This window comes from Rosa rugosa, chromosome 5, assembly GCF_958449725.1.
Source record: "Rosa rugosa chromosome 5, drRosRugo1.1, whole genome shotgun sequence".
NCBI classification, from domain to species: domain Eukaryota; kingdom Viridiplantae; phylum Streptophyta; class Magnoliopsida; order Rosales; family Rosaceae; genus Rosa; species Rosa rugosa.
This window is the reverse complement of record NC_084824.1, coordinates 1,432,513-1,454,343: the sequence shown is the minus strand read 5'-3', so window position 1 is coordinate 1,454,343 and position 21,831 is coordinate 1,432,513. Positions and strand designations below refer to the sequence as shown.

Below are 21,831 nucleotides of genomic sequence, written 5' to 3'. Positions count from 1 at the left end.
CCAGACAAAATTGAAATGGGTTCTCTAATCTAAGCTTGTAAGAGAAGGAAATGGAGCTCCGGTGTGTATTTACATTTATACAAGGCTTAGAGGGGTGAGAAGGGAACAAGGTAAAGAACAAACAAAAGGTAGAGACAGAGCAACTTATCCAACAACTCATCCAGCAACCCCGCCGGAGACTCTCATCCCGAGGTAGAGGAGGCCCTTGACGGAGGCGTCGTGGATGCGGCGCTCGGTGTTCTCGTACCACTCGTTGCCGCCGGGCTCCATGTAGGCGGATAAGGCGGCGATGGTCTGGTCGACGGGGGCGCCGGCCTTGACGAGAATAATGACGGATTTGGGGCGCTGGAGAGAGAGGACGAAGTCTTTGGGGGCAAACAGCATCGCCATGGGAGATGGAGAAGCGGGCCAAACCAAATCATTGTCGGTGTCGGCGACGAGGAGGAGTGAATGATTAGGTGGAGGCACTAGCGACGAAGTACTGGCCGGAGCCGGTGGAGGCACTAGAGACGACATGGGAGGTGGCGGCGATTGTGGAGGAGAGTGGGCGGTGAGTGTCAAAAGAGAGAGCTTGGGAGTGTGTAGGGAAGGGGTCTCAATTATATAAGCCCAGTTGGTGTTTGATTATGTGTTGTCCATCTGGGTTTCAATCTGATATGAAGATATAATCTCTAATTTCAATTGATTTATACACAAAATCAGTATATTGGTTTATACAATCTTATTTGACCACTTCCCTTAGCCTAGGTTCACCAAAGATAATGGAAGAAGGTGATATACAGAGAGAGAGAGAGAGAGAGAGGATCAAAACGTACACAGAGAGAGAGAGGGAGAGCAATATCAGTCTGCTTTCCATAGAGAGATTAAGGGTAATTTGGGAATGCAAATATGAGTTAGAGGAGAAATATTATAAAAAAATCAAAGAGGTGTGCAGAATGTAAAAAGGGGAGTGCGAATTTCACTCCCCATTTTTTACCCTCAGTAAAAAAATAGAATTTGTAGTTACACCGAACAACTTTTCCAACAATACCCTCATTTTTAACTGTCACCCAGCAAAATCTCACGCCCAAAACCTCACACCCAGCGAATTTCACAGTTCACACCCAGCAAAACCCTGATTATCTCGGCATCAATGAGGGTAACGCCAAGCTCGTTCTCCAACTGAGAGGAACTTGTGCAGAGCATCATTATAGAGGTCGAACTTGGCGCGGAGTAGAGGAAAAAGAAGCGCAGTCTCAAACTCAAGAATATCTCCATCTTAGACTTCGTGGGTCATCGTTATTTCCTTCGCTCTCACCCGCCGGCTTTCAAGGTATCTCTCACGGTCTCACCCTCTCTCACTTCTTGGTTTAAATTTCCTTCCACAAGTTCTTTATTAGTTTAATTTCTTAATTTAGGATTTGAATCTCGGGTTCATTTGTTGAGTGATTCATGGGTATTGTTTTGTTTAATTTTGTTTTGCTTTGAATTCAATTTGCTTATAAGAGAGTTGATCAGTTTGATACCAAACGCTTATTTTATGGGTATTTGTTTGGATGCTTTAACTCATATGCTTAAATGAAGTGGATGACTTGAGTTCTTTATGTTGATTACAACTGAGTCGTGACAATGTTTGGACTCGAAGCTTTGTTTGCATTATTTAGCATTGCATTTGCACTTGAGAGTCAACACAAAACCTGCCGTTGAATGATTATTTAGAGAAGCTTCTGAAAATTATATCTTACTAGCTGAATGATTATAACACTGGAGAATTTAAATATGAAAAGGTGCGTGAGAATGGACAGTTGTTTGGAGGAAATAGCTTTTGATTTTCACTTTGCATTTATCATGAAATTTCTACCTGATGTTGGAATGCCAGAACTCTATATCAAAACAACTGACATGATATACAATATAGGTTGAGGATCATTTGTAATGCTGATGACCTCTAACACACATCATCTTGATTGCAGCTATATACAAATTAAGGTATCATTGCCCCTCACCCTTAAACAGAAGACAATTGAAATCACAATAAAGCTTATATACATGAAAACAGTTACAGACTAAAACAATGACCCTTGGTAGCATTTGTTCTATTCAAATTCGAAATGGTTGCCTGCCAATTTCATGCACTGACTTTGTAATCATTTGCACTACCCAATTTACAATTTTCAAAAGTTCTACAGGGTACCACTATCACATATTCACGTTAGAAACTTGATGCCAGGACATGCATGGTTTTTTCACCCAATTTTCTGATATTAAACTCTTTGCAGAACCTTGTATATCTTTTTTTTTTTCTTTTTCTCCACAATTATAGCTGCTTTGGTATTTAATGTTTTTCAACTTTACCTGATAGACATTATTATTTATTTTGTAGTATGGCTAGAGGTTCTAAACACCATGATTGCCCCATAACCTCAAAGACAAAAAGAAAATTTTGTTCTCAACCTTCTCAGTCAGTAGCGGATGATGGTATACTAGAGGCTGGGGTTGATACTGGGGAAGAACAAGCTTCTGAACCAATTACAGATGCAGATGAGCCTCTAAGTGGTCCATTTCCAGGAGGTCCTCATGATCCATCGGTATTGAAGAGCTTTAAAAGTCATGTAGCAGCTGCTATATGGTTTAATAAGGTATGATTGATTGCTTTGTTCTTACAATAACATTTCATTATATGACAACAGCAAAACTATGCAAGTTGAATATATATTTTTTTTTTGGTTTTGCCTTTTCTGGATAAATGAGGGCTTCTGATTCATCATATACGCAACTTATACTGAGTATACTTGGACACCATTTACAGTTATATCATTAGACATCATTACTCTACTTTCAGTTTTTTTTTGTCCTCCTTTTTTTCTCAAGAAACTTCAATTATATATTGAGGCATTTTATTTCTTTTATGTTCGTATTCTTTTTTAAGAGTCCAATTCATGTATCACAGAAGTTTTTATTCTTTATTTTTTTTTTCCAGGAACATGATCCGTTGAAACTTCAGAACCATTCATATAAGCTCACACAATGGGTATTTGATGAACATGTTACTAACCATAAGTTTTGGAGTTACATTGATGGGTCTAGGTTGAGGCCATTAGTTAACTGTTCATATTTAATTGGTAATAGAGTTGTTGTGTCAGCCTTTTGTGAGAGGTGGCAGTCTGAGACGAATACATTTCACTTACCCTTTGGTGAAATGACAATGTAGACTTACCCTTTGGTGAAATGACAATTACATTGGATGATGTTTTTAACATTTTAGGTATTCCAATTCAGGGTGATTCCATATCGGTACCTGAGGGTGTGCGGTTAGACAAAACTTATTATGCATCTTTACTGTCATCTACACTAGGAGTTACTATAGATGAGGCAAAGAATGAAATGAGTCGATATGGTGGAAATGGGGTAACACTAGAGTGGTTGAGATTAAGATTTCAGAGTGTTTCAGATGATAGTTCTCTTGAATTTATTGAGTTCGCAGCAAGAGGATTCTTGCTATATATATTAGGTTGCACACTTTTTGTGGACAAGACTGGGAATAGGATAAATGTGATTTACCTACATTTTTTACGGGATCTTAATAGGGTTGGTCGGTATGCCTGGGGAGCTGCAGGGTTAGCATTTTTATATCGACAGTTAGGACTTGCATCTAGAGTTGGTTTTAGGCAAATTAGGGGTTATTTGACATTGCTTGAGGCTTGGATATATGAGCACTTCCGGAATGTAGTTTCCCCTCATCTTCGTGTTGAATAATCAGAGAATGAGCCACGAGCGAATGGTTGGGAACCTCGAAAAGATGCAGGTTTGTCACTAGTTTACGTGCAAGCTCTTTGCCAACAGCTTGATCATATGCAGGCACACGAGGTATGTTGACATTTCTATATTGATAGTTAGAATATTGCTCTTTTTTTTATACCTAATTTATTTTTAATTTCTCAGGTCATATGGGATCCATATCGTGGTCATAGGGAGGCTCATCCATTATTGGAAATCACATTTTACACAGGAATGCTTAAGTGTTTAGATATTGTGGAACCATATTATCCTGATAGGGTTCTAAGACAATTTGGTCGAGTTCAAACAATTCCTCGCAACCCTTACACCCCATCTCGTGTTCGACGAGTTTCTGATTCCAAATCGTACAAGGTTGTGTATGAGTACTTTGATGGATTGTGGCAAAGATGGCGAGATCACGTGTTAGCAGATGCCAACCGAAGCACTCCAGTTAAGTTTTCATATGAATGCACTCCAGAATACTTATCGTGGTACCAAAAGATCACACATCCCTATGTTCAACACCCTGATCGGGTGTCTGCTGCAGTTGATTCAAATGAGGAAAATCATCCATTACAGGTATATATTTCCTTTTGTGTTGATCTTCGCTTGTGGTTCTGTAAGCAGGGTACATCCTGGATTCATAATTTCCTCTAGCTTTCTCTTCACCTGTCTCTTGGTGTCATCGTCCCTTTCATGTAACCAGGTCATGAATCTTTCCTCTAGTGACTTCAATGGAATATCTATAGAGTCATTACTTTGTGGGGAATGAAACAAATCTAATTTCCTCCAATGACGATGAACACAATCGAGTGGAATAGGACTGCCATTCTCCTTATAAATTGCCATCTCATGTGCACATGGCAATCCATGTGTTTTTCTCAAAGTACAACCACATGCATTCTCATTAGTTCCAATAACATCGATTCTCTCAGACTCTCCCAAAATATAATCTAGGGCAGCATGTGATACAAAACCCACTATTACCTTAAACTCATTCTTCATGAAGTCATGTCGAACAAATATAAGACTTTTCTCAAATGAAGCCTTTACTTCTGTGTGTTGCAACACCAATAAGGCGTGAATCTTTTTCCATGATGTATCAAAGTTGCATAGACTAGACATCAAATGTCGCTTCAATTTTGAATGAGCACTTTCCGCCCTAGTTAAAAGTACACATGAACAGTCTATGAAAATTCAAGTAAATTATATGAAACAATACGTAGTTTATTAACAAATAAAAAATATCAATTGAAAATTACCTGTTTGAAGTCATCGTTCCAAAATGCATATAATTGTCCGTCCATGCTTCAACAAATCTTTCCTTATATTCATTCAACCGGCCAAGTGCCTTTCACATAGGTTAGTACATCATCATATTTTTTGTAGTCTCTCTCGAACTCATGTAAATGTCTTTCATAGTCAAGTATTGTATCTGAAAAGACCAATGTGTTCCATGCTTGCATCAACTTTTTAAACTTCACTTGGTTATCAACAAGCTTTTTGCATTTTCCCAACACTGCCCTATTAATATGCCATCTGCACAATAAATGTTGAGCAGCAGGGAACACTCGACCAATGGCATTCATGAGTGCTAGCTCTCTGTCAGTAACAATCACACTTGGAAGACAGTCTTCATTCATCACACTCTTCAATCTAGATAAAGCCCAAACGTAATTTTCTTTTTTCTCGGCATGGATGTATGCAAATGCAGCATGGAATGTTAATTCTGTAGATGTCACCCCTACAATCTCTAACAATGGATATCGAAACTTATTTGTCTTGTATGTGGCATCCATTATTAAAACATAAGGAAATGCACGTAGCAGATTTACACTATCAGGATGAGTCCAGAACAAGTCACTCACAATGTTCTCTGTACCATAACTCCTATGCCACTCCACATAATTGTATTTCTGCAAATTGTTTAGCAATATTTGCATCTCTGACCTACCAGCTTTTTCAACCACCCTTTGAATATGTCGAGCATTGTAGATTGTCTTCATAGTGCTTGAATTGAGTGGGTCATTTTGCTTCAAAGTGTATAATATTTCTTTTGGATTTACCAAGTTCTTTGACATATCAACCAACAAATTATTTTCTTCCTTGGTTAATCGCCCCAGATAGGAATGCCCTTCAGGATACTTTGCAGCATGATGGTTATGCATCCCATTTACCACCTCAAGGGTCCACTCATCCTCAGGGCCAACATTTTTGCCCTTCAAGCGAAATGGGCAACCACACCTCTTTGTACCACCACTCCTATCACGCTTCTTCTTTTGAGGATTCAGACTGGCATTAAGCTTCTTCTTTTGCATGCATTCTGAGGCTATACTATTCTTTTGATAAAAGCCACCTCTCTCACAACCAAAAGTTATTCGCCCTCTTTTTAACCTACAATTCCCTGGAGCATCAGACTTCCTGATTACAACTACTATTCCACACTTTCTTCCTTCTTCACGAGTCCAGTTAACTAATTCATTCCGACTTTTGAATACCTGTACAAACAAAAAATTATTATTGAAATTGGAATGGAAACCCGAAGCTAATCATCTTGACGGTTTACAAGCTACTTACCTCACTAGTTATAAATTGATTTGTTGTTTCAAAAACACATTTAGTCCAACCATTGCCACTTTCAATAGACTCAGATTTAATCTGTTAAAAAAAAAAAATACATTACAATAATAAATAAATAAATAAGCTATAAGTATTTCAGATAAGAGGAATTGAAAACAGGAAAAGAATTTGACAAGTGATAACATTCGGTGGTTGTCTACCGAAACTTATACCAATGGTGGTTGTCACCTGAACAGAACAGTCAGATTCGGTAGTTGTGCTCCGAAATTTTGTCAAATTTCGGTGGTTAACTGCCGAATTTTCCTATATCTTCTGTTGTTAACTGCCGAATACTCTAACTTCTTTCGGTGCTTGTTGACCGAATGAAGTGCGATAGAGTCCACTAAAAATTATATCGTTTTTTCTGGTTCTATGATAAACAAAATGCACAAACCTTATTTGACTCCTCCGAAATCATAATTGCAGTCACAACTTTGTCAATATCATGTGTATTAAACCCTTGAAGCAATTATAAAGGAAAGTGAAATTTGGGTTTAAGGTTTTGCTCGAAGAAACAACGTAAGCACAGTGAACTGCTGGGTACAAATAGAAAAGAAGAGTTTTGAACTTTATGGTTTCTTTTGTTATTATTTTTATTTACCATGACTATTATTGTCATTTCGTAAGAGGATATAAGTGTCCGATCTTTTCATGAAAAACTAATTTGCTGGGTCTAAATAGAAATTTGCTGAGTACATTTAGAAAGTTATGATCTTGGAGTAATTTTCAAGTGGTTCTATTTCAAAAATGCCCTTAACTTTTAGAATTTTTTTTATATATTATAAAGATGTATCATCATTATATACAATGTTAACATCCAACCCACTGGATGAAGCTAAGAATACAAACTAAAAGAATACAATGTTAAGTTGTTAACTTTTAGAATTTGTTGATAAATCTAACGTTAGGGAGTTTGACATCTCCACTAGACATGTTCAAAGAATACAAACTAAAAGTTTTGCACATTTCAAAAGTCACTGTCTTAAGGTGACGCCCGCATCCCTTTCACCTTGCTATTGGCATGGACCAATATACTATTGCTTTGACAGGTTTGATAAAATGGCCACAATATCTAATATTGGATGAATCACTACCGTAGCAGTGGCAAAGACAAGAAGCCAAACTTAAAAGTAAAAAAGATGATCGATCGTATCAGATACGGAAGGCAGAGTACGTGAGAAAGATGGACAAGGCGCATGCAAATGATGCAACCCATGCCGGATTTTAAGCCATATATTCGCACAAGCACCAAACCAACAAAGAGAAGCCTCCAAACAACATACATCGATCTATCTCAGTAGTGGACTACTTTCCTACCATTCCAAACCCCGCACTAGCTAGCTACATGAACTCATCATTGTCAAGGAATTGTGCATGGTTTGCGCTTGCACGATTTGCATGATTGAGCTGGCTAGTTCAGAGAACCAAAACTGTCAAAACTCAAAACCGAAAATAAAGTCTCTCAATTTCGGTGTTTATTTATTTGCCACTATCTTTCACATACTTCACACAACTATGTTGCCGGCCGTATAGATTTTTATTTGAAGGAGACCGATTTTATGTGAGCTTTTTGAAAATGTGTTCCAAATTTGTTGTTTAATGACATGCCACATGCCCACATATATATTTCGGAAAACACCAATGTTATTCTAAACCTTAAATTTGAATGCTAGCTAGAAAATTAAGATAACCATAGTTACAAAATGGCATGTATTTGCAAAGGGGAGCCCATATTACATTCTAGAGTTGCAAAATCGGTTACCTAAAGAGCATGCATGCCGCGCCCTATTCATTCCGGCCACATACATTGAGTTACAAACTATATATATAGGATTACATATTGATGCAAATTAATAGGAATAGGATCAAGCAGTGGTGGTTGAACCTAGCTCCACATTAACATAAGGGTTGTTGTCATTCTCCTTGTGTACAGCGCCCTTATAATGATATCGTCGAGCACAATAAAGGAAGTAGACAAAATTCAGAGACCCTATCCCTGCCAAGAGGAAATAGAACAAATCCAATCTGCCGGCATTGATATCGTTGGTCAACCAATCTGGCTTGCTGTGTGTTCCGGTCACACGATGAACAACGGTGACCAGTACACTGCTCAAGTAACTTGACCCTGCAAAAGAGCAAGACAGAAGTGCATTACCAACACTCCTGATGTGGTCGGGAAACTCCCGGTTGAAGAATTCCAGCAGTCCAATGGCACTGAATGCCTCACAAAGACCCATCAGGCCAAGTTGTGGAGCCAACCAAATGAATGAGACGGGTTCATGGGGATGCAATTTAGCCATATTTCTTCTTTCCTTTTCAATGAAACCAGCTACGAGCATTGCCAGGACTGAAAAAACAATCCCGATTCCGATTCTTTGTAGAACTGTGATCCCACCTTCGTCTCTGGTAACTTTTCGAAGAGCGGGTACTAAGAGCCTGTCGTAGATCGGGAGAAATATTCCTATTGTGAGCAAGGAGATGACAATGAGTGAACCAGCTGGTATTTCGAAATTCTGACCAAGGTGGCGGTTTAATCTGAGGGCTTGGGATACAGTGAATGTTCCTTGTTGTGACATGGCGGTGAAGCTAACGATAGCTGAAGCCCATATTGGCATGGTTTTTATGACACATTTAAGTTCTTCAACTTGTTGGACGCTGCAAAGCCTCCATTTGTTAACTGGAGAGCCATCGGGCTTCAGATCATTGTCCACTATTATAGCGGCCTTGTTCAAGAACCTATCCAAAGAAAATGAATAAGGGTGACATAATAATTAACACTTTAATTTTAATAGCTCAAGAGTCACTTTACTTATTTTTGGTATATTAAAGCTTCCAACGGTTGGAGACTCAAGGAGTTAATCTACAATTGCATAAAGCTAGTTTATGAATAAGACATTTTGAGATTTTTTTTTTTTTTTTTTTTTGTAGAAATAACTGAGGTTTAGAATGGACTTTAGACTTTTGTATAAGAGTACAAAAACATTTGGAGAAAGAAAAACGAGTTTGATGACCCTTATAGTACTTATAAAGCAGCTGGGAGTTATATTCACAACCATTAATTTATTCTTTTTAGAAGGTTATTCACAACCATGAACTTAACTAGCTAATCATTGTTAAAAGTGATGATTTCGAATTGATTGGTAAAGTGACCAACCCTATGCAAATTAATGATCAATTAATCATGACCAAAAATCTATGAAAGACAGAGATTTGTCACCTGATTTGGTTAGTGAGAGGGAGCTTTTGCATGAGCAAATCCTTCACCGGAGGATCGTACAATTTGCTTCCATCAATTGGTTTGTCGTCTGGAAGCTTAAGTTGTCGTTTCTTGTGAGCAGCAACAAAAACCTGAGCAATACTGGCGAACATGCTACCTTGTGGCTTAGCATGCACGTAAATCCTTACTCCAATAAACAGAAGCACAATTGAGCCACACATGAGCAATGTTGGTATCCCAAAACCCAAAGTCCAGCTGATCTTGTCTTGGATGTAGACCACCAGAGTTGAAGTGATCAGCAACACAACTGTGAATGTGGCGTAGTACCAGTTGAAGAAGCTTTTGATTCCTTTCTTTCCTTCTTCGGTGTTCGGGTCAAACTGGTCAACACCGAAGGGCATGCTGCAGGGCCTAATTCCTCCCGTGCCTACCGAGAGAAAGCCCAGGCCCAAACTTAAGAAGCCCAGTTGGGCTTTGCTCGGAGGTGGGCACTGGCCCAATTTCAGCTGGTTGCTGCTGCACGGCGGAGGATGCAGCTTCGGCAACCACGCTGTCATTGTCAGTGTTGCCATTCCCTGTTGGACATTTTTTTGGTTACTTAAAACCCTCTTAAAATTAAGTGAGGTCTTAATTAAAAAGACTCGTTGCGTCCTTGTAGTGAACCTTCTCAAAATGTTGAAAGTGACATCACTGACGTAAGTGATAGATGATATATGCTCACACAGGCACAGGGAATCAAAAGGTTCAAAAACAAGCAAAAGAAACAAAGATTTCATTGTTGGCCTAAATAACGGATCAACCAAAAACCAAAACTAAATTATACGATTATCCGTATATTCTACATTTATGGTTCAACATGATAGAAAAATCTCAAATGATGGTCATTTGGCATTATATTCGTAAAAAGTACTTGATGCAAAACGCTTCTATAGGTACTTTTTAACCTTCTACAAAACTTGAAAACACCATTTTTTACTTCCAAAAGTGTTTGTGGACAGTTTTAGGAATTGTGCAATTATGCAAGTCCTAGTATGATTAGGTTATGGTCACATATGACCCCGTGAACTATGACCAACTTCCACAAGAACAAAATATGGTTGCGCCCACATGAAAACCACGGTGGGAATTTTGTTTCGAGCTCATAGCATGCAGGTGCCAAACTTGCCATTTTCAATTTGACAACGAAACATGCATCTCATTAATTGATATATTGCGAATGGTAAATAAGGGTTAAGTTAACTTTCCCACCTTTGGTTTATTGTTAGTTACACATTCCATGTACGCCAGAAAACCAGGAATTTGGGATAATAGTCATAATACACATGCCTTCATCAGATGCAGTTGAATAAGATAATATATAGTAACACATCCCTTCAAAAGCAAAAAAAAAAAAAAAAAAAAAAAAAAAAAAAAAAAACACAAATCATCAAACACACAATATCCTTTCAGAGGATCTAGCTAGGGTTTTACGTACACAAGATAATATATAGTAGCACAAGAGAACTCAATGTCGCAATCCATGCATCAATGTCAATCATGCAGTTGAATCATTAACTTAAATTTTTATATATATATAATATAGACATATGTTTCTTTTTATTCATTGAACGTATAATATACAGAAGGAATTATTCAGTGGTTCCGGAGTACCACATAGCATTGCCATGTGATGGTCCAAGCCAATAATATCATTTGAATTTGGTGATCAATTAAATAGATCGAGTACGAAACCAATTAAATAGTTATATTAGAGGACCATACTGATCGAGCTGTGAGAGAGCTGTTCCAGTAAAAGATATTTTTCTGATATCACCATATCTCAGTACAAACAGAGTGACCGGTGCTATACTGGTGGCTAGCGAAAACCACCACCAACCACGGCCACTCAAACCAAGATAGACAATTAACCAGCTGTCGATTAAAATTCTTAGACTCTAGCATGTCAATAAATTGCAGCTAAAAGCCAACAGAAATTAATAGAAATATGAGAGAGAAAAGGAATCAATTACCAGAAGTAATGAGAAGGACCCGAAAGCGATGGCACGAAACCGACCGACATAAGAGTCGGAGACGAAGGCGCCGAGCAGAGGAGCGAAGTTGGTCAGACCAGACCAGATGTATATAATGTTGGAAGCCGAAACCTGGTCCAAGTGCATCTCCCTCGTCAAGTAGACCATAAAGTTTGCCAACAATCCAAACGTTGCCAACCTCTCCAACGTATCGTTTGCTGCACACAACACCAGAGAAACGTGTCACTATTTTTGTTACCTCATAATTAAATATCAGTCAGTAACGTACTGAGCCACCCGGTGCATTTACCGTGACGGCAAAACTACCTAATGATTACTCGCCACCTGGTCACCGTCAGTCTCTGGGTTCCGTCCTCTCTTCCTCGATCATATCGGAGGAGTAGAGAGAGGAAAGACCCAAAGAAGTCGACCATGTTTGTGTATAATAACCTTGAACAAAGAGATATTAAAATTTAAGAAGAGAATGAAAGAGAGACCTAAGACGAAAGATATGGCTTTCCATCCGCCTGGTTTTCTCCGGACGGTTGCTGCCGTCTCCGATTGAGCGTGCGGCGTCGTTTCTGCGTCATCGGAATCTTTGTCTGAGTTTGATGATTTGTGTGATTCAGAATTACACGTGTTTCGGAAGCATTTTGTGAAGTGTGAGTACACACATGCTTCAGGTTTCATCATGTTTTCGGTTTCTGCTGAAGTAGGGAGAAAAGGATCAACTTCTTCTGCGATATGAGAAATGGAATTATGAAGGTTTGAGACTCTCAGTAGTTCAGAGTTGTTTGAGTTAAGGAGCTTGGCTGTGGCACATATATATAGAAGACTGAGAATGGAAGATGATAAAATGCTGACGAGCCGGTCCTTAGATTGTACAGGCCTGAGGTAAAAAAAAAAAAAAAAAAAAAAATTGTGGCCTCACTTGAATTTCACATTATAGAAGACGTCAAAAGAAAAAATAAAGAAAAATAAACAGCTAGGGATTCACGCTAAAGGGATTCGAACCTACGAAGTCTCAGCACATTCAGAGGCCTCCGGCAGTCGGTGGCCTGAGGCAGCCGCCTCACTGGGCAACCCTCAGGGCCGGCCTTGAGTGTCATACAATAATGTTGATCGAGGTAGTTGCTGAACAAATAAAATTATGCTCGACCTATAAATTCAATGGTGGAGAGAATTATTTTTTATTTTTATTTTTTAGGGGGAAGACGTCAATAGAACCACACACGCACCCTCATGCAGTGTATCTCATCTTTGCCAGACTAATCACTGTACCGCAGACGCTCGAACCCTCGTGTTAACACACCACACCACGTGGTTAAATTGTTATTAAGTTAAATTGTTTTGTTTTCTATCATTGAATTTACATCCAACGGTAGTTGAGTACAATTTATTTGGTTAACAATTAACCGGGTGAACACCAGAACACCACTAGAGTGTTATAATAATTTTATACATTAAATATAGAGTGCGGTCCATTTATTAGCCTAGGCCTTTGAACATGGACCGGCAGGCACTAATATTAATTTATGACTAAATTTAGCCATTGGGCTGTCATTCGTATTTTTCTGATAAAAACCAAGCATCTATTTAGATATTTTTGTGCAAACGGTAATCTAGTAATCTGAGTGGGAGTTTCTTGGTTTGTTGATCTGTAAAGTTCTATTAAGTCACATCTTCTAGGTTTCTCGTAAATTCACTTGATTTGGTAAATGGGGTTCACTTTCACTAGATTTGATAAATGGGGTCCGTGGGTTGCTGCTGTTTGCTCATAAGGTTTACAGATCTTCTTTTTTTGAGTTTACTAATATGGTTTCTTTTCACATTCTTATCTTTAGTTTCTTTCGACATCTCAATTATTGTCTAGTATTGATATTATTAGTTGAAGATTTTGTCAACCAGTATGAACTAAAGTAATGAAATGTCACACACCTCGTATGCAACAAGATGATTATGAACAGAACAAGATTGTATGAAAGTTTATGCAATTTCACGCGAAGGACGTGTAACACTGTAACTGATGAAAAGTTAAATAGCTGGTTTACATGCAATTAAAAATTTTCTTACTTTTTACGGGTCGTCCGCTTGTAGGCCTAAATTACAAATTTTGGGCCTCAGGAATCTTGCCCTTTAGGAGCTATAATGTTCCAACGTGCGAGTTTTTAATTACTCTGCCAAAAAAGAAATTAATAATTGGTCTTTGTCCACACGAAAAAATAAAAAAATATATAAAAAATAGGGTGGTGCTATTCACACACCATTTTTTTCTATTCACACACCCCTTCTAATTTTCTATTACTTTAATTCAATTTTTTTTATAAATTACCCTAACTACCCTCCCCTATAAATATGTTTCTTTTTCTTTTTTCTTTTTTCTATTTGGCAATTCAATCATGAATCAAATATCATTATAAAATAAATCAATTTTTTTTACCTATAAATGAAGGAAAAATAATACATTTATTAAGTGGAATGACCTGTATTATTAGACAAAGAATATACTTCCCATGTCTTCACCCAACTGAATCCAAATTGTAAAGTTTGTCCTCATACTTTGCAAAGTACGAAACTCAATGCTTGTTTGTTTTTTACTCTTAATCCAGGTGCATCATCCTCAAATAAAATTTTTTAAAAATGGAATCAGCGTTTTATCCACTTTAGCGGTTCAGCCACAAGCTTCTACACTGCAGTTGATGATGTACACAAAATTTGGAGATGCTCTACATAATATTGAATGCAATGAGTTGCAATCTTCGTGTGGAGACAAAATTATGTTCTACTAGCATAATATAGTAGAATAAATCATGTTTATAATCATAAGGCCATCATTATTAGCCTGTTGTAAAGTTCTATAGTTGCTCAATAGATTCAAATAAACCAAATAATTTCAGTTAGAATCTTACTAGGAATAATGGATTCAAAGGAGCTCGAATGATCACTGAACTCAGATTTTTTTTTCTTCCATGTCTCCATTGCAAATCAAATGTAAAATTTTCTCAAAAGATGGGTCTAAAGTTTCTTGTTCTACCATGATTAAACTTCAAAACATCATATTAGAGAGATAGAATGACTATGCTAGAGAAGTTTTGATGAAAAAGAAAATAGGGAATCAAAAAGAGTTTTGAAGTCTTCTGTGTCTGCGGGAAAATAAAGGTTTAGGATTTGAGGATGATTGACTTGCCAAATAGAAAAAAGAAAAAAGAAACATTATTATAAGGAAGGGTAGTTAGGGTAACTTTTAAAAGAAAATTGAATTAAAGTAATAGAAAAATAGAGGGGGTGTGTGAATAGAGAAAAAGGGTGTGTGAATAGCACCACCCTAAAAAATATTGTTTAAGGAAAAACGATATTAAAAAATTACATATAAGTTATTGACAAAAGATGACTTAATATATAAGGACTAAATCTTACAAATAAGGACAATATGCTCTCCACTTGCCACATGTCATGAGTTAATTTCCTTTTTTACCCTTAATTACTTCTTTTAACTTCTAATCCTTTTATAAGGACTAAATCTTACAAATAAGGATAATCTGCTCTCCACTTGCCACATGTCATGAGTTAATTTACTTTTTTACCCTTAACTACTTCTTTTGACTTCTAATCCCTTTATGTTACTTTTTTTTTTCCTGAGAATAATCCTTTTATGTTACTTTTTTTTTTTCCTAAGAATAATCCATTTATGTTACTTCTCAAAAGCAAAAAAAAAAAAAAAACTCTTCATTTTACAGGTTGCTAAGAGAAAGAATCTTTTATTCAAAAAAAAAAAAAAGAGAGAGAGAGAATCTCAGAGGTCTTCGTCAAACTTCTTTTTCTTCTTTATTGCTAAACGTGTCATTGGTTCAGTAGCAGCTTCATTTGCAGTAGCAGGAGCAGTAACAGTAGCAGTATCATGAGCAATATTAGGAGCAGGAGCAATTAGATCTATCAATCCATAAATGAAATTGAAGCCTCCAGTTGAATCTCGGGTTACTAAAATTTGGATACAAGATTCATCATTTCACCGCAACTGAAACATCAACTTACAAAATAATATATGTTACAACCAATCACAGAAAAAAAAAAAACAGAATAATAACGCCGAAAAACAACAGTCCATATATGTTACATCTCGTATCTCAATTTACCGGTTTACTAGTCACTTGGGCAGTAAACGACAATTACTTTCACTTTTTACTAGGGCTGGGCACGGGCCGGGTCCATATAAAATTTCACTGGGCCCGGGTCCGGCCCGTTTTTTACGGTTCAGGCCGAAAGCCCGTTTTGGCACCTACAGGGCCCGGCCCGTTTCCTTTCGGGCCGGGTTTTCAGGCCCAAATACCAGTTTTATACTATGCTATCTGCCCACATATATATAATCAAGATTTCATTCATTTAAGCATGTTTTAAGTTCAAAACACTATACATATCCAAAGTCTCAAGCTGCACATTCAAATATCTAGATTTGAAATACACATTATCCAAATTCAAATACAAGAAATCAAGAACAATTTGACATGCAATTCAACACAAAGTCTCAATTCAAATACAAAGTTGCAATTGAAATAGAAAGTCGACATTTGGAACTTGGAAGGAGCAATTCAACAAAACCAACCATCAATTGGCACTCACGGTTGTCCCTGCACCAACCAATATACAAAAATTATCAACAAGTGATTCAATAAAGTGAATAAACCTTTTGACATCAGTTTATAATAATATCCCAGAGAACATAATAATCAGTTTGTCACAATACTTCATAAATTGATTTGATTCTCTTGCAAGCTCAACTGCAGGCTGATAGCATGAACAAGTGACTACTTTGAACAAGCCTCAGGCGCTCTCGGGTTTGGTTCAGCTGGAGCTTTCAGCGATGGTACAATAGCATTCCCATCAGTGGCCATTCTACAACCAAAACAGGGAGAAGAATTAGATCAATCTGCACCATTGCACTCAATTCAAATATCATACACAGAATCTATGATTAACCGAGAGAGAGAGAGAGAGAGACCTTGATTGAGAATTAGAAGACTAGAAGCTCGAAGGTTATTCCCTCTCTGACAGCAACCACTTCTCCTCCTTGAGGCTTTGTCCGAGCTGGAGCCTGTGGTTAGAAGCAAAATCCCACCACCAATTTTTTCCTTCACGGTGTTGATCTTCACAAGCACTCTATCGCCCAAAAGCTTAATCGAAATGTACCGCAGAATTGGAATGACAACACGATCTTGTCAGATTAGGAACAAATAGCATGAGAACCAAAAGTTACAGAACCAACGAAAGAGGAGCTCGGAAACGGAAAGAGGAGCTCGATTGGATACCTTATATGGAACTGTCTCAGGTAAGGAATCGACGAAATGGAGAAACCGAGAGGAGCTTGATGGAATCGACGGCGCAGGTCTGGAATCGACTGAAGGAGGATTCGATGAGAGCTGGAGAGGCGGCAGATCTGGAATTGGCAGCGCAGCAACGCTAGGCGGTGAGCTGGTGACTGAAGGAGGAGTCGAGGATAGCTGGAGAGGCGGCAGATCATGTAGGGTGAGTGAGGTTGTGAAAATGTAAAATTAGGTTTGGTCGTTTGGGCCTTTAGGGGAATTAGGGCTGAAGATCAGATTCAATGAGAACATACCTATGTTAAGGATTTTGAGCCTTATCTTACAACGAGTAATATAGTGACACTTCTCTTTCTAATCTAATACGGGCCTAACGGGCTTTTTCATTTTTGAAATCCAAGGCCCGGCTCGAACCGTTTATGTGAGAGTTAAGGCCCGGCCCGAACCGTTTTATCAACAAAAAAAATAGGGCCCGGCCCGTACGGGTCGGGCTTTGACGGGCCGGTCCGGGTTTCCGGGTTTTCGGGCTTAAATGCCCAGCCCTACTTTTTACTTTGTTTCGATACTTTTAATGGACCAAAAAGTTAATTTTTTGTTCGGGTCAGTTTTTGAGAAAATTTCTTTCACTAAAGTTTTAGAGGACGTTAAGCCGAGTCTGTGGACATGTGGTACACTTAAATCGGAGTTTGTATGCAAAACTTATTGTCAAAATACTAAAATTACTGTTTATGGTAAATTTTCTATAAATAGGACGAGTTACTATGGTAAACTTACCCGAACTTCTCTCCTCCCTCTTTCTCTCTCCCCGACCTCATCACCTTCCACCGACGATATCTCCTCCCTCCGGTGACGGATTTTGACGCCACAGGTACCATTGGAAAGCTCTCTCTCTCCTCTTCAATTCTATGGTGGTTTGGTGGATTATTTCACAACTGTGCACAATGCTATGTTGACGTTTTGTTGTGATAATTGCATATTGTTTTTGTTAAGCTAAGTTGGTGAAAGCATGTATTTTGTGGAATTAAATGTTGTTGCTTGAATTATCACAGTTGAGAAATTATAAGCATGAGTGACGTGAGTCACTTTAATTGAGTTTACTCATACGGGCTTAAAAGCTTACCGGGTTTGTTTTGTTCAATCCCGGTGCACTATTCTATGGTGTAGGGTTTATTGTGCATGTTAGAATATCGGGTGATCGTTATCGAAGCTGAGGTGGACTTTCCGTCACGTGGGTGTAGAAGGGCGCTTATACTTGTAGTCTTCCGCTGTGTAGTGAGTTGGTGAAAGTGGTTACACGTTGAATTGATATTCAGTTTAATTTGTAAACTATTGTAATATTATATGTAACTCTAAAGAACGAGTCAGTATTGACATTGTGAGTTCAGTTTGTTTGTTGCTTAGTTTTAATGAAAAAAATTTTATTGTGTTTTTCTTGTGCTTGTTAAGTTATTGCGTTTCGGATTTGAATTTAATTATTCAAAATTCGGAGCGTGACATCTAGGCCTCATCAAAAAGCCCGCGGATCAATTGGGCCGATGGAGGCCCGCCGGCCCTGAGGGCTAAAAGCCCGGCCCGGCCCGTTAAAAAGCCAGCAAAAGCCCGCCTCGGTGGGTAGCGGGCCGGCCCGCCAAAAGCCCTAAAAAACCCGGCCCGCTAGGCCCGGCCCGTAAAATATTTTATATATATATATATATATATATATATATATATATATATATATATATATATATATATATATATATTTGTGTGTGTTTATAAATAAATAAATAAATATATATATACAAAACCGTTCGAGAGCGGACGTCCGCAACCCAGAAAAAGTGCGGACGTCGCTCCTCCGGCCTCGATCGAGCAGCGACGGAGGCGTTTCTGCTGCCGGACGGAACCAGGCCACGAAGTGGAGCAGTTCAGAAGCGGCTGGAGTCGTCGACGAAGGGATCGACGTCGAGCTCGATGGGCTTCCATGGTTTCCGGCGAGCTCGCAGCACACCGCTGAGTTTCCGATCACCTTCGCCTTCGCCGCTTGCTCGAGGTAGTCCGGGATGTCCAGAGGGTGCGTCCGGCACCTGCAGCGCAGCGATCGTCGCCTTCCCGACGCCGGAGGAGCGACGTCCGACACTTTTTCTGGGTTGCGGACGTCCGCTCTCGATCCGGCCTCTATATATATATATATATACACACACACACATATAGATTTATATTTGTGTGTGTGTTTATATATATATATATATATATATATATATATATATATATATATATATAGATATATATTTGTGTGTGTGTGTGTTTATATATATATATATATGTGTGTGTGTGTGTGGAAGTTCTTATACTTCTATATAGAATATGTGCATTAGTGCATATATATATTCTACATATCGGTTGACCAATTCGATCGGATTCGAAAATATGGTGAAATTGGCTAAATTTTTTACCACACTAATAATTTATTGTAATAAACTCATCAAACGGTCGGTTTTTCCATTTTCTTTGAATTGATAGGGGTTGCTCTTTGGATTGCTTGATATATAAATATAAGTTTATAAGAGTCACTAAGTTTGACCTAGTGGATCGAATTCGAAACGAGAACCAAATTGGCTGAATTTTCTACAACCACCATAAAACATTACAATCTCTCCATCGAGCGGTTGGTTTCTCCGAATTCATTTTCCACTTCATGGTTGCTTTAGAATTAACCTCAACAATTTAAATGTAATGTATAAGTCATACAACTTTAGGAGGAAAATTGGTATAGGCCAGCCAATGTGTTTGTAATTAAAATTAATTTTTTTTTATCTCATGTCCACACACATCCATTGATGGAATATTTACAAACGTGATGTGAAAAAATAAGCAGGTTTCGCGGTCGTCATGCCATCGGTCAACCAAGAAAACATACAAGTGACAACGGTTGACCAATTCGATCGGATTCGAAAATATGGTGAAATTGGCTAAATTTTTTACCACACTCATAATTTATTGTAATAATCTCATCCAACGGTCCATTTTTCCATTTTCTTTGAATTGATAGGGGTTGGTCTTTGGAGTGTATGATATATAGATATAGGTTTATAAGAGTAACTAAATTTGACATAATTGATCGAATTCGAAACGAGAATCAAATTAGCCGAATTTTTTACAATCACCATAAAACATTACAATCTCTCAATCGAGCGGTTGATTTCTCTAAATTCATTTTCCACTTCATGGTTGCTTTAGAATGAACCTCAACAATTTAAATGCAATATACAAGTCATACGACTTTAGGAGGCAAATTGATATAGGCCAACATCTTTGCAATTAAAATTGAAATTTTTATCTTATGTCCACGCACATCCATCGATGAAATATTTACAGACGTGATGTGAAAAAATAAGCACGTTTCGCGGTCATCATGCCATCGGTCAACCAAGAAAACATAAAATAACGACGGTTGACCAATTCGATCGGATTCAAAAATATGGTGAAATTGGCTAAATTTTTTACCACACTCATAATTTATTATAATAATCTCATCCAACGGTCGGTTTTCCCATTTTATTTAAGTTGATAGAGATTTCTTTTTGGAGTGTATGATATATAAATATAAGTTTATAAAAAATATTATCTTTAAAGATTTATTTGTAAATAAAGCCCGCAAAGCCCGCCTCGAAAAAGCCCGCAAGGCTTAGCTCAGCCCGGCCCGAAAAAGCCCGCGAGGCCCGCATTAAATGGATGGGCTTGGATCCTTCAATTTACAATAAAGTCCCGCCCGGCCCGGCCCGCTACTATTTTAAAATGGAGTAAGGCCCGGCCCGGCCCAGCCCGTTGATGAGGCCTAGTGACATCAGGCTTGCATCATTTGACTTTTGGACCTAGGCTCATGTCATTCTTTATATAAATCGTTTTGAAAGTGGATTTTCTGTGTTTACATCTTTAGTCATGTGCTACTATGTAATTTTCTAAAACAATATCCTATATAGCAACGCCAATTGGGTCGCATTCCAAACCATATCAAAAACTTATTTCATTAACAAATGAGGTCTCCAATATTCATGTAAAAGATGTCGATTCATTCCATTCATAAAAACTCAATTCTATGTCTCTCTTCCTTGTCTCAACAACAACAGGGCAATTTATTTTCTTAATTAACTAGTCCAATGCATAATTTCTAGAAACTGAAGTAGACCATTAAACACATACTTCCCCGATTAGACAGCAATTCATGAGAGGGTGTGAATGTTCAAATTAAGCTGCACATTGATAATATAAATAGTGCCCTTTGGCCCTTTAGGAGAGTGAAAAAATACAACTGAAAAGGACACAAAGGGTATGGTATGTATTGGATTCCATATCATTAGAAAAACAATTTGCATTAAGCTAAACATTCTGTTGGTATAGAAACACATCAACAAACAACTGCGCTAAACCGTCCTTAAACCATCCAAACTCTACTTACTAGCACCATCCAATATGTCCTTCATCCTATACATTCTTTTCCACTTTAAACTGTCTTTCACAAATCATACATACTGGGGATAAAAATCCATACTTTCAGTTCTCCCTGAGAGGCTAAGACACTGGTCAATGTTACAAAGCAACGACTATATTTTCCAATTCCTATATCACAACCCTATCCCCAAGTCCCCTCTCCGTCATTACTAATTTATATCAAGTTCCTCTCCCACAAATGTACCTCTCCAGCCAAGCTCCTATAGACAGATTTTTCAGGTTCTCAATTAAGTGGAAAGGCAGAGAACCAATATCAAAAACAGATAAGCATGAACTTCACACTAAATGCCTCAGATGGTGCTTGTCTTTCTTATAAAGTACAGGCAACCTACAAGAGATGGAACTTAGTAGTTCCCAGCCAGAATTCAATCCATAGAGAACTTTTGACTACAAAACCCAAACACAAAGCTAACAATCCATAGAG

The 21,831-nt window shown here is 38.1% G+C and overlaps 4 protein-coding genes across 5 annotated transcripts; 2 read left to right on the top strand and 2 right to left on the bottom strand.

The window, feature by feature from the left end:
- The first annotated feature begins 1,128 nt into the window (after window positions 1–1,128).
- On the top strand, window positions 1,129–5,749 carry LOC133712207 (serine/threonine-protein phosphatase 7 long form homolog). Of its 2 annotated transcripts, none has more exons than XM_062138327.1 (5): window positions 1,129–1,312; window positions 2,363–2,618; window positions 2,960–3,846; window positions 3,922–4,335; window positions 5,321–5,749. In XM_062138327.1, the coding sequence occupies exons 3-5, from the start codon at window positions 3,832–3,834 to the stop codon at window positions 5,345–5,347; spliced, it is 456 nt and encodes a 151-aa protein (XP_061994311.1). In that variant the 5' UTR covers window positions 1,129–1,312; window positions 2,363–2,618; window positions 2,960–3,831; the 3' UTR covers window positions 5,348–5,749. The 2 variants fall into 2 exon arrangements, with proteins under 2 accessions (XP_061994311.1, XP_061994310.1); XM_062138326.1 differs by having other exon boundaries at window positions 5,318–5,749.
- On the top strand, window positions 2,364–3,735 carry LOC133709077 (protein MAIN-LIKE 2-like). Its single transcript, XM_062134684.1, has 3 exons — window positions 2,364–2,618; window positions 2,960–3,010; window positions 3,259–3,735. Exons 1-3 carry the CDS (start codon window positions 2,364–2,366, stop codon window positions 3,733–3,735), a joined length of 783 nt encoding a protein of 260 aa, XP_061990668.1.
- LOC133709076 (uncharacterized) lies at window positions 5,501–6,793 on the bottom strand. The gene is made up of 4 exons (XM_062134683.1): window positions 6,770–6,793; window positions 6,334–6,414; window positions 5,592–6,254; window positions 5,501–5,509 (listed from the first exon to the last, which is right to left on the bottom strand). Exons 1-4 carry the CDS (start codon window positions 6,791–6,793, stop codon window positions 5,501–5,503), a joined length of 777 nt encoding a protein of 258 aa, XP_061990667.1.
- A 1,277-nt stretch (window positions 6,794–8,070) lies between these two features.
- Window positions 8,071–12,419, bottom strand: LOC133713007 (protein NRT1/ PTR FAMILY 2.13-like). The gene is made up of 4 exons (XM_062139132.1): window positions 12,099–12,419; window positions 11,602–11,819; window positions 9,593–10,167; window positions 8,071–9,111 (listed from the first exon to the last, which is right to left on the bottom strand). The coding sequence occupies exons 1-4, from the start codon at window positions 12,292–12,294 to the stop codon at window positions 8,241–8,243; spliced, it is 1,860 nt and encodes a 619-aa protein (XP_061995116.1). The 5' UTR covers window positions 12,295–12,419; the 3' UTR covers window positions 8,071–8,240.
- Window positions 12,420–21,831: the final 9,412 nt, after the last annotated feature.

Bases quoted from the DNA above. Each gene is read 5' to 3' on its own strand.
- LOC133709077 (XM_062134684.1), top strand. From the start codon at position 2,364: ATGGCTAGAGGTTCTAAACACCATGATTGCCCCATAACCTCAAAGACA. The intron at 2,619-2,959 runs GTATGATTGATT...TTTTTTTTCCAG, and splicing joins CTGCTATATGGTTTAATAAG to GAACATGATCCGTTGAAACT. The intron at 3,011-3,258 runs GTATTTGATGAA...ATTCCAATTCAG, and splicing joins CATATAAGCTCACACAATGG to GGTGATTCCATATCGGTACC.
- LOC133712207 (XM_062138326.1), top strand. The intron at 4,336-5,317 runs GTATATATTTCC...AATGTTGAGCAG, and splicing joins AGGAAAATCATCCATTACAG to CAGGGAACACTCGACCAATG.
- LOC133709076 (XM_062134683.1), bottom strand. From the start codon at position 6,793: ATGATTTCGGAGGAGTCAAATAAG. The intron at 6,415-6,769 runs GTTTGTGCATTT...TTTTTTTAACAG, and splicing joins TTTCGGAGGAGTCAAATAAG to ATTAAATCTGAGTCTATTGA. The intron at 6,255-6,333 runs GTAAGTAGCTTG...TTGTTTGTACAG, and splicing joins ATCAATTTATAACTAGTGAG to GTATTCAAAAGTCGGAATGA.
- LOC133713007 (XM_062139132.1), bottom strand. From the start codon at position 12,294: ATGATGAAACCTGAAGCATGTGTGTACTCACACTTCACAAAATGCTTC. The intron at 10,168-11,601 runs GTAATTGATTCC...AATGTCCAACAG, and splicing joins GGTCCTTCTCATTACTTCTG to GGAATGGCAACACTGACAAT. The intron at 9,112-9,592 runs GTGACAAATCTC...TTCTTTGGATAG, and splicing joins CCTCTCACTAACCAAATCAG to GTTCTTGAACAAGGCCGCTA.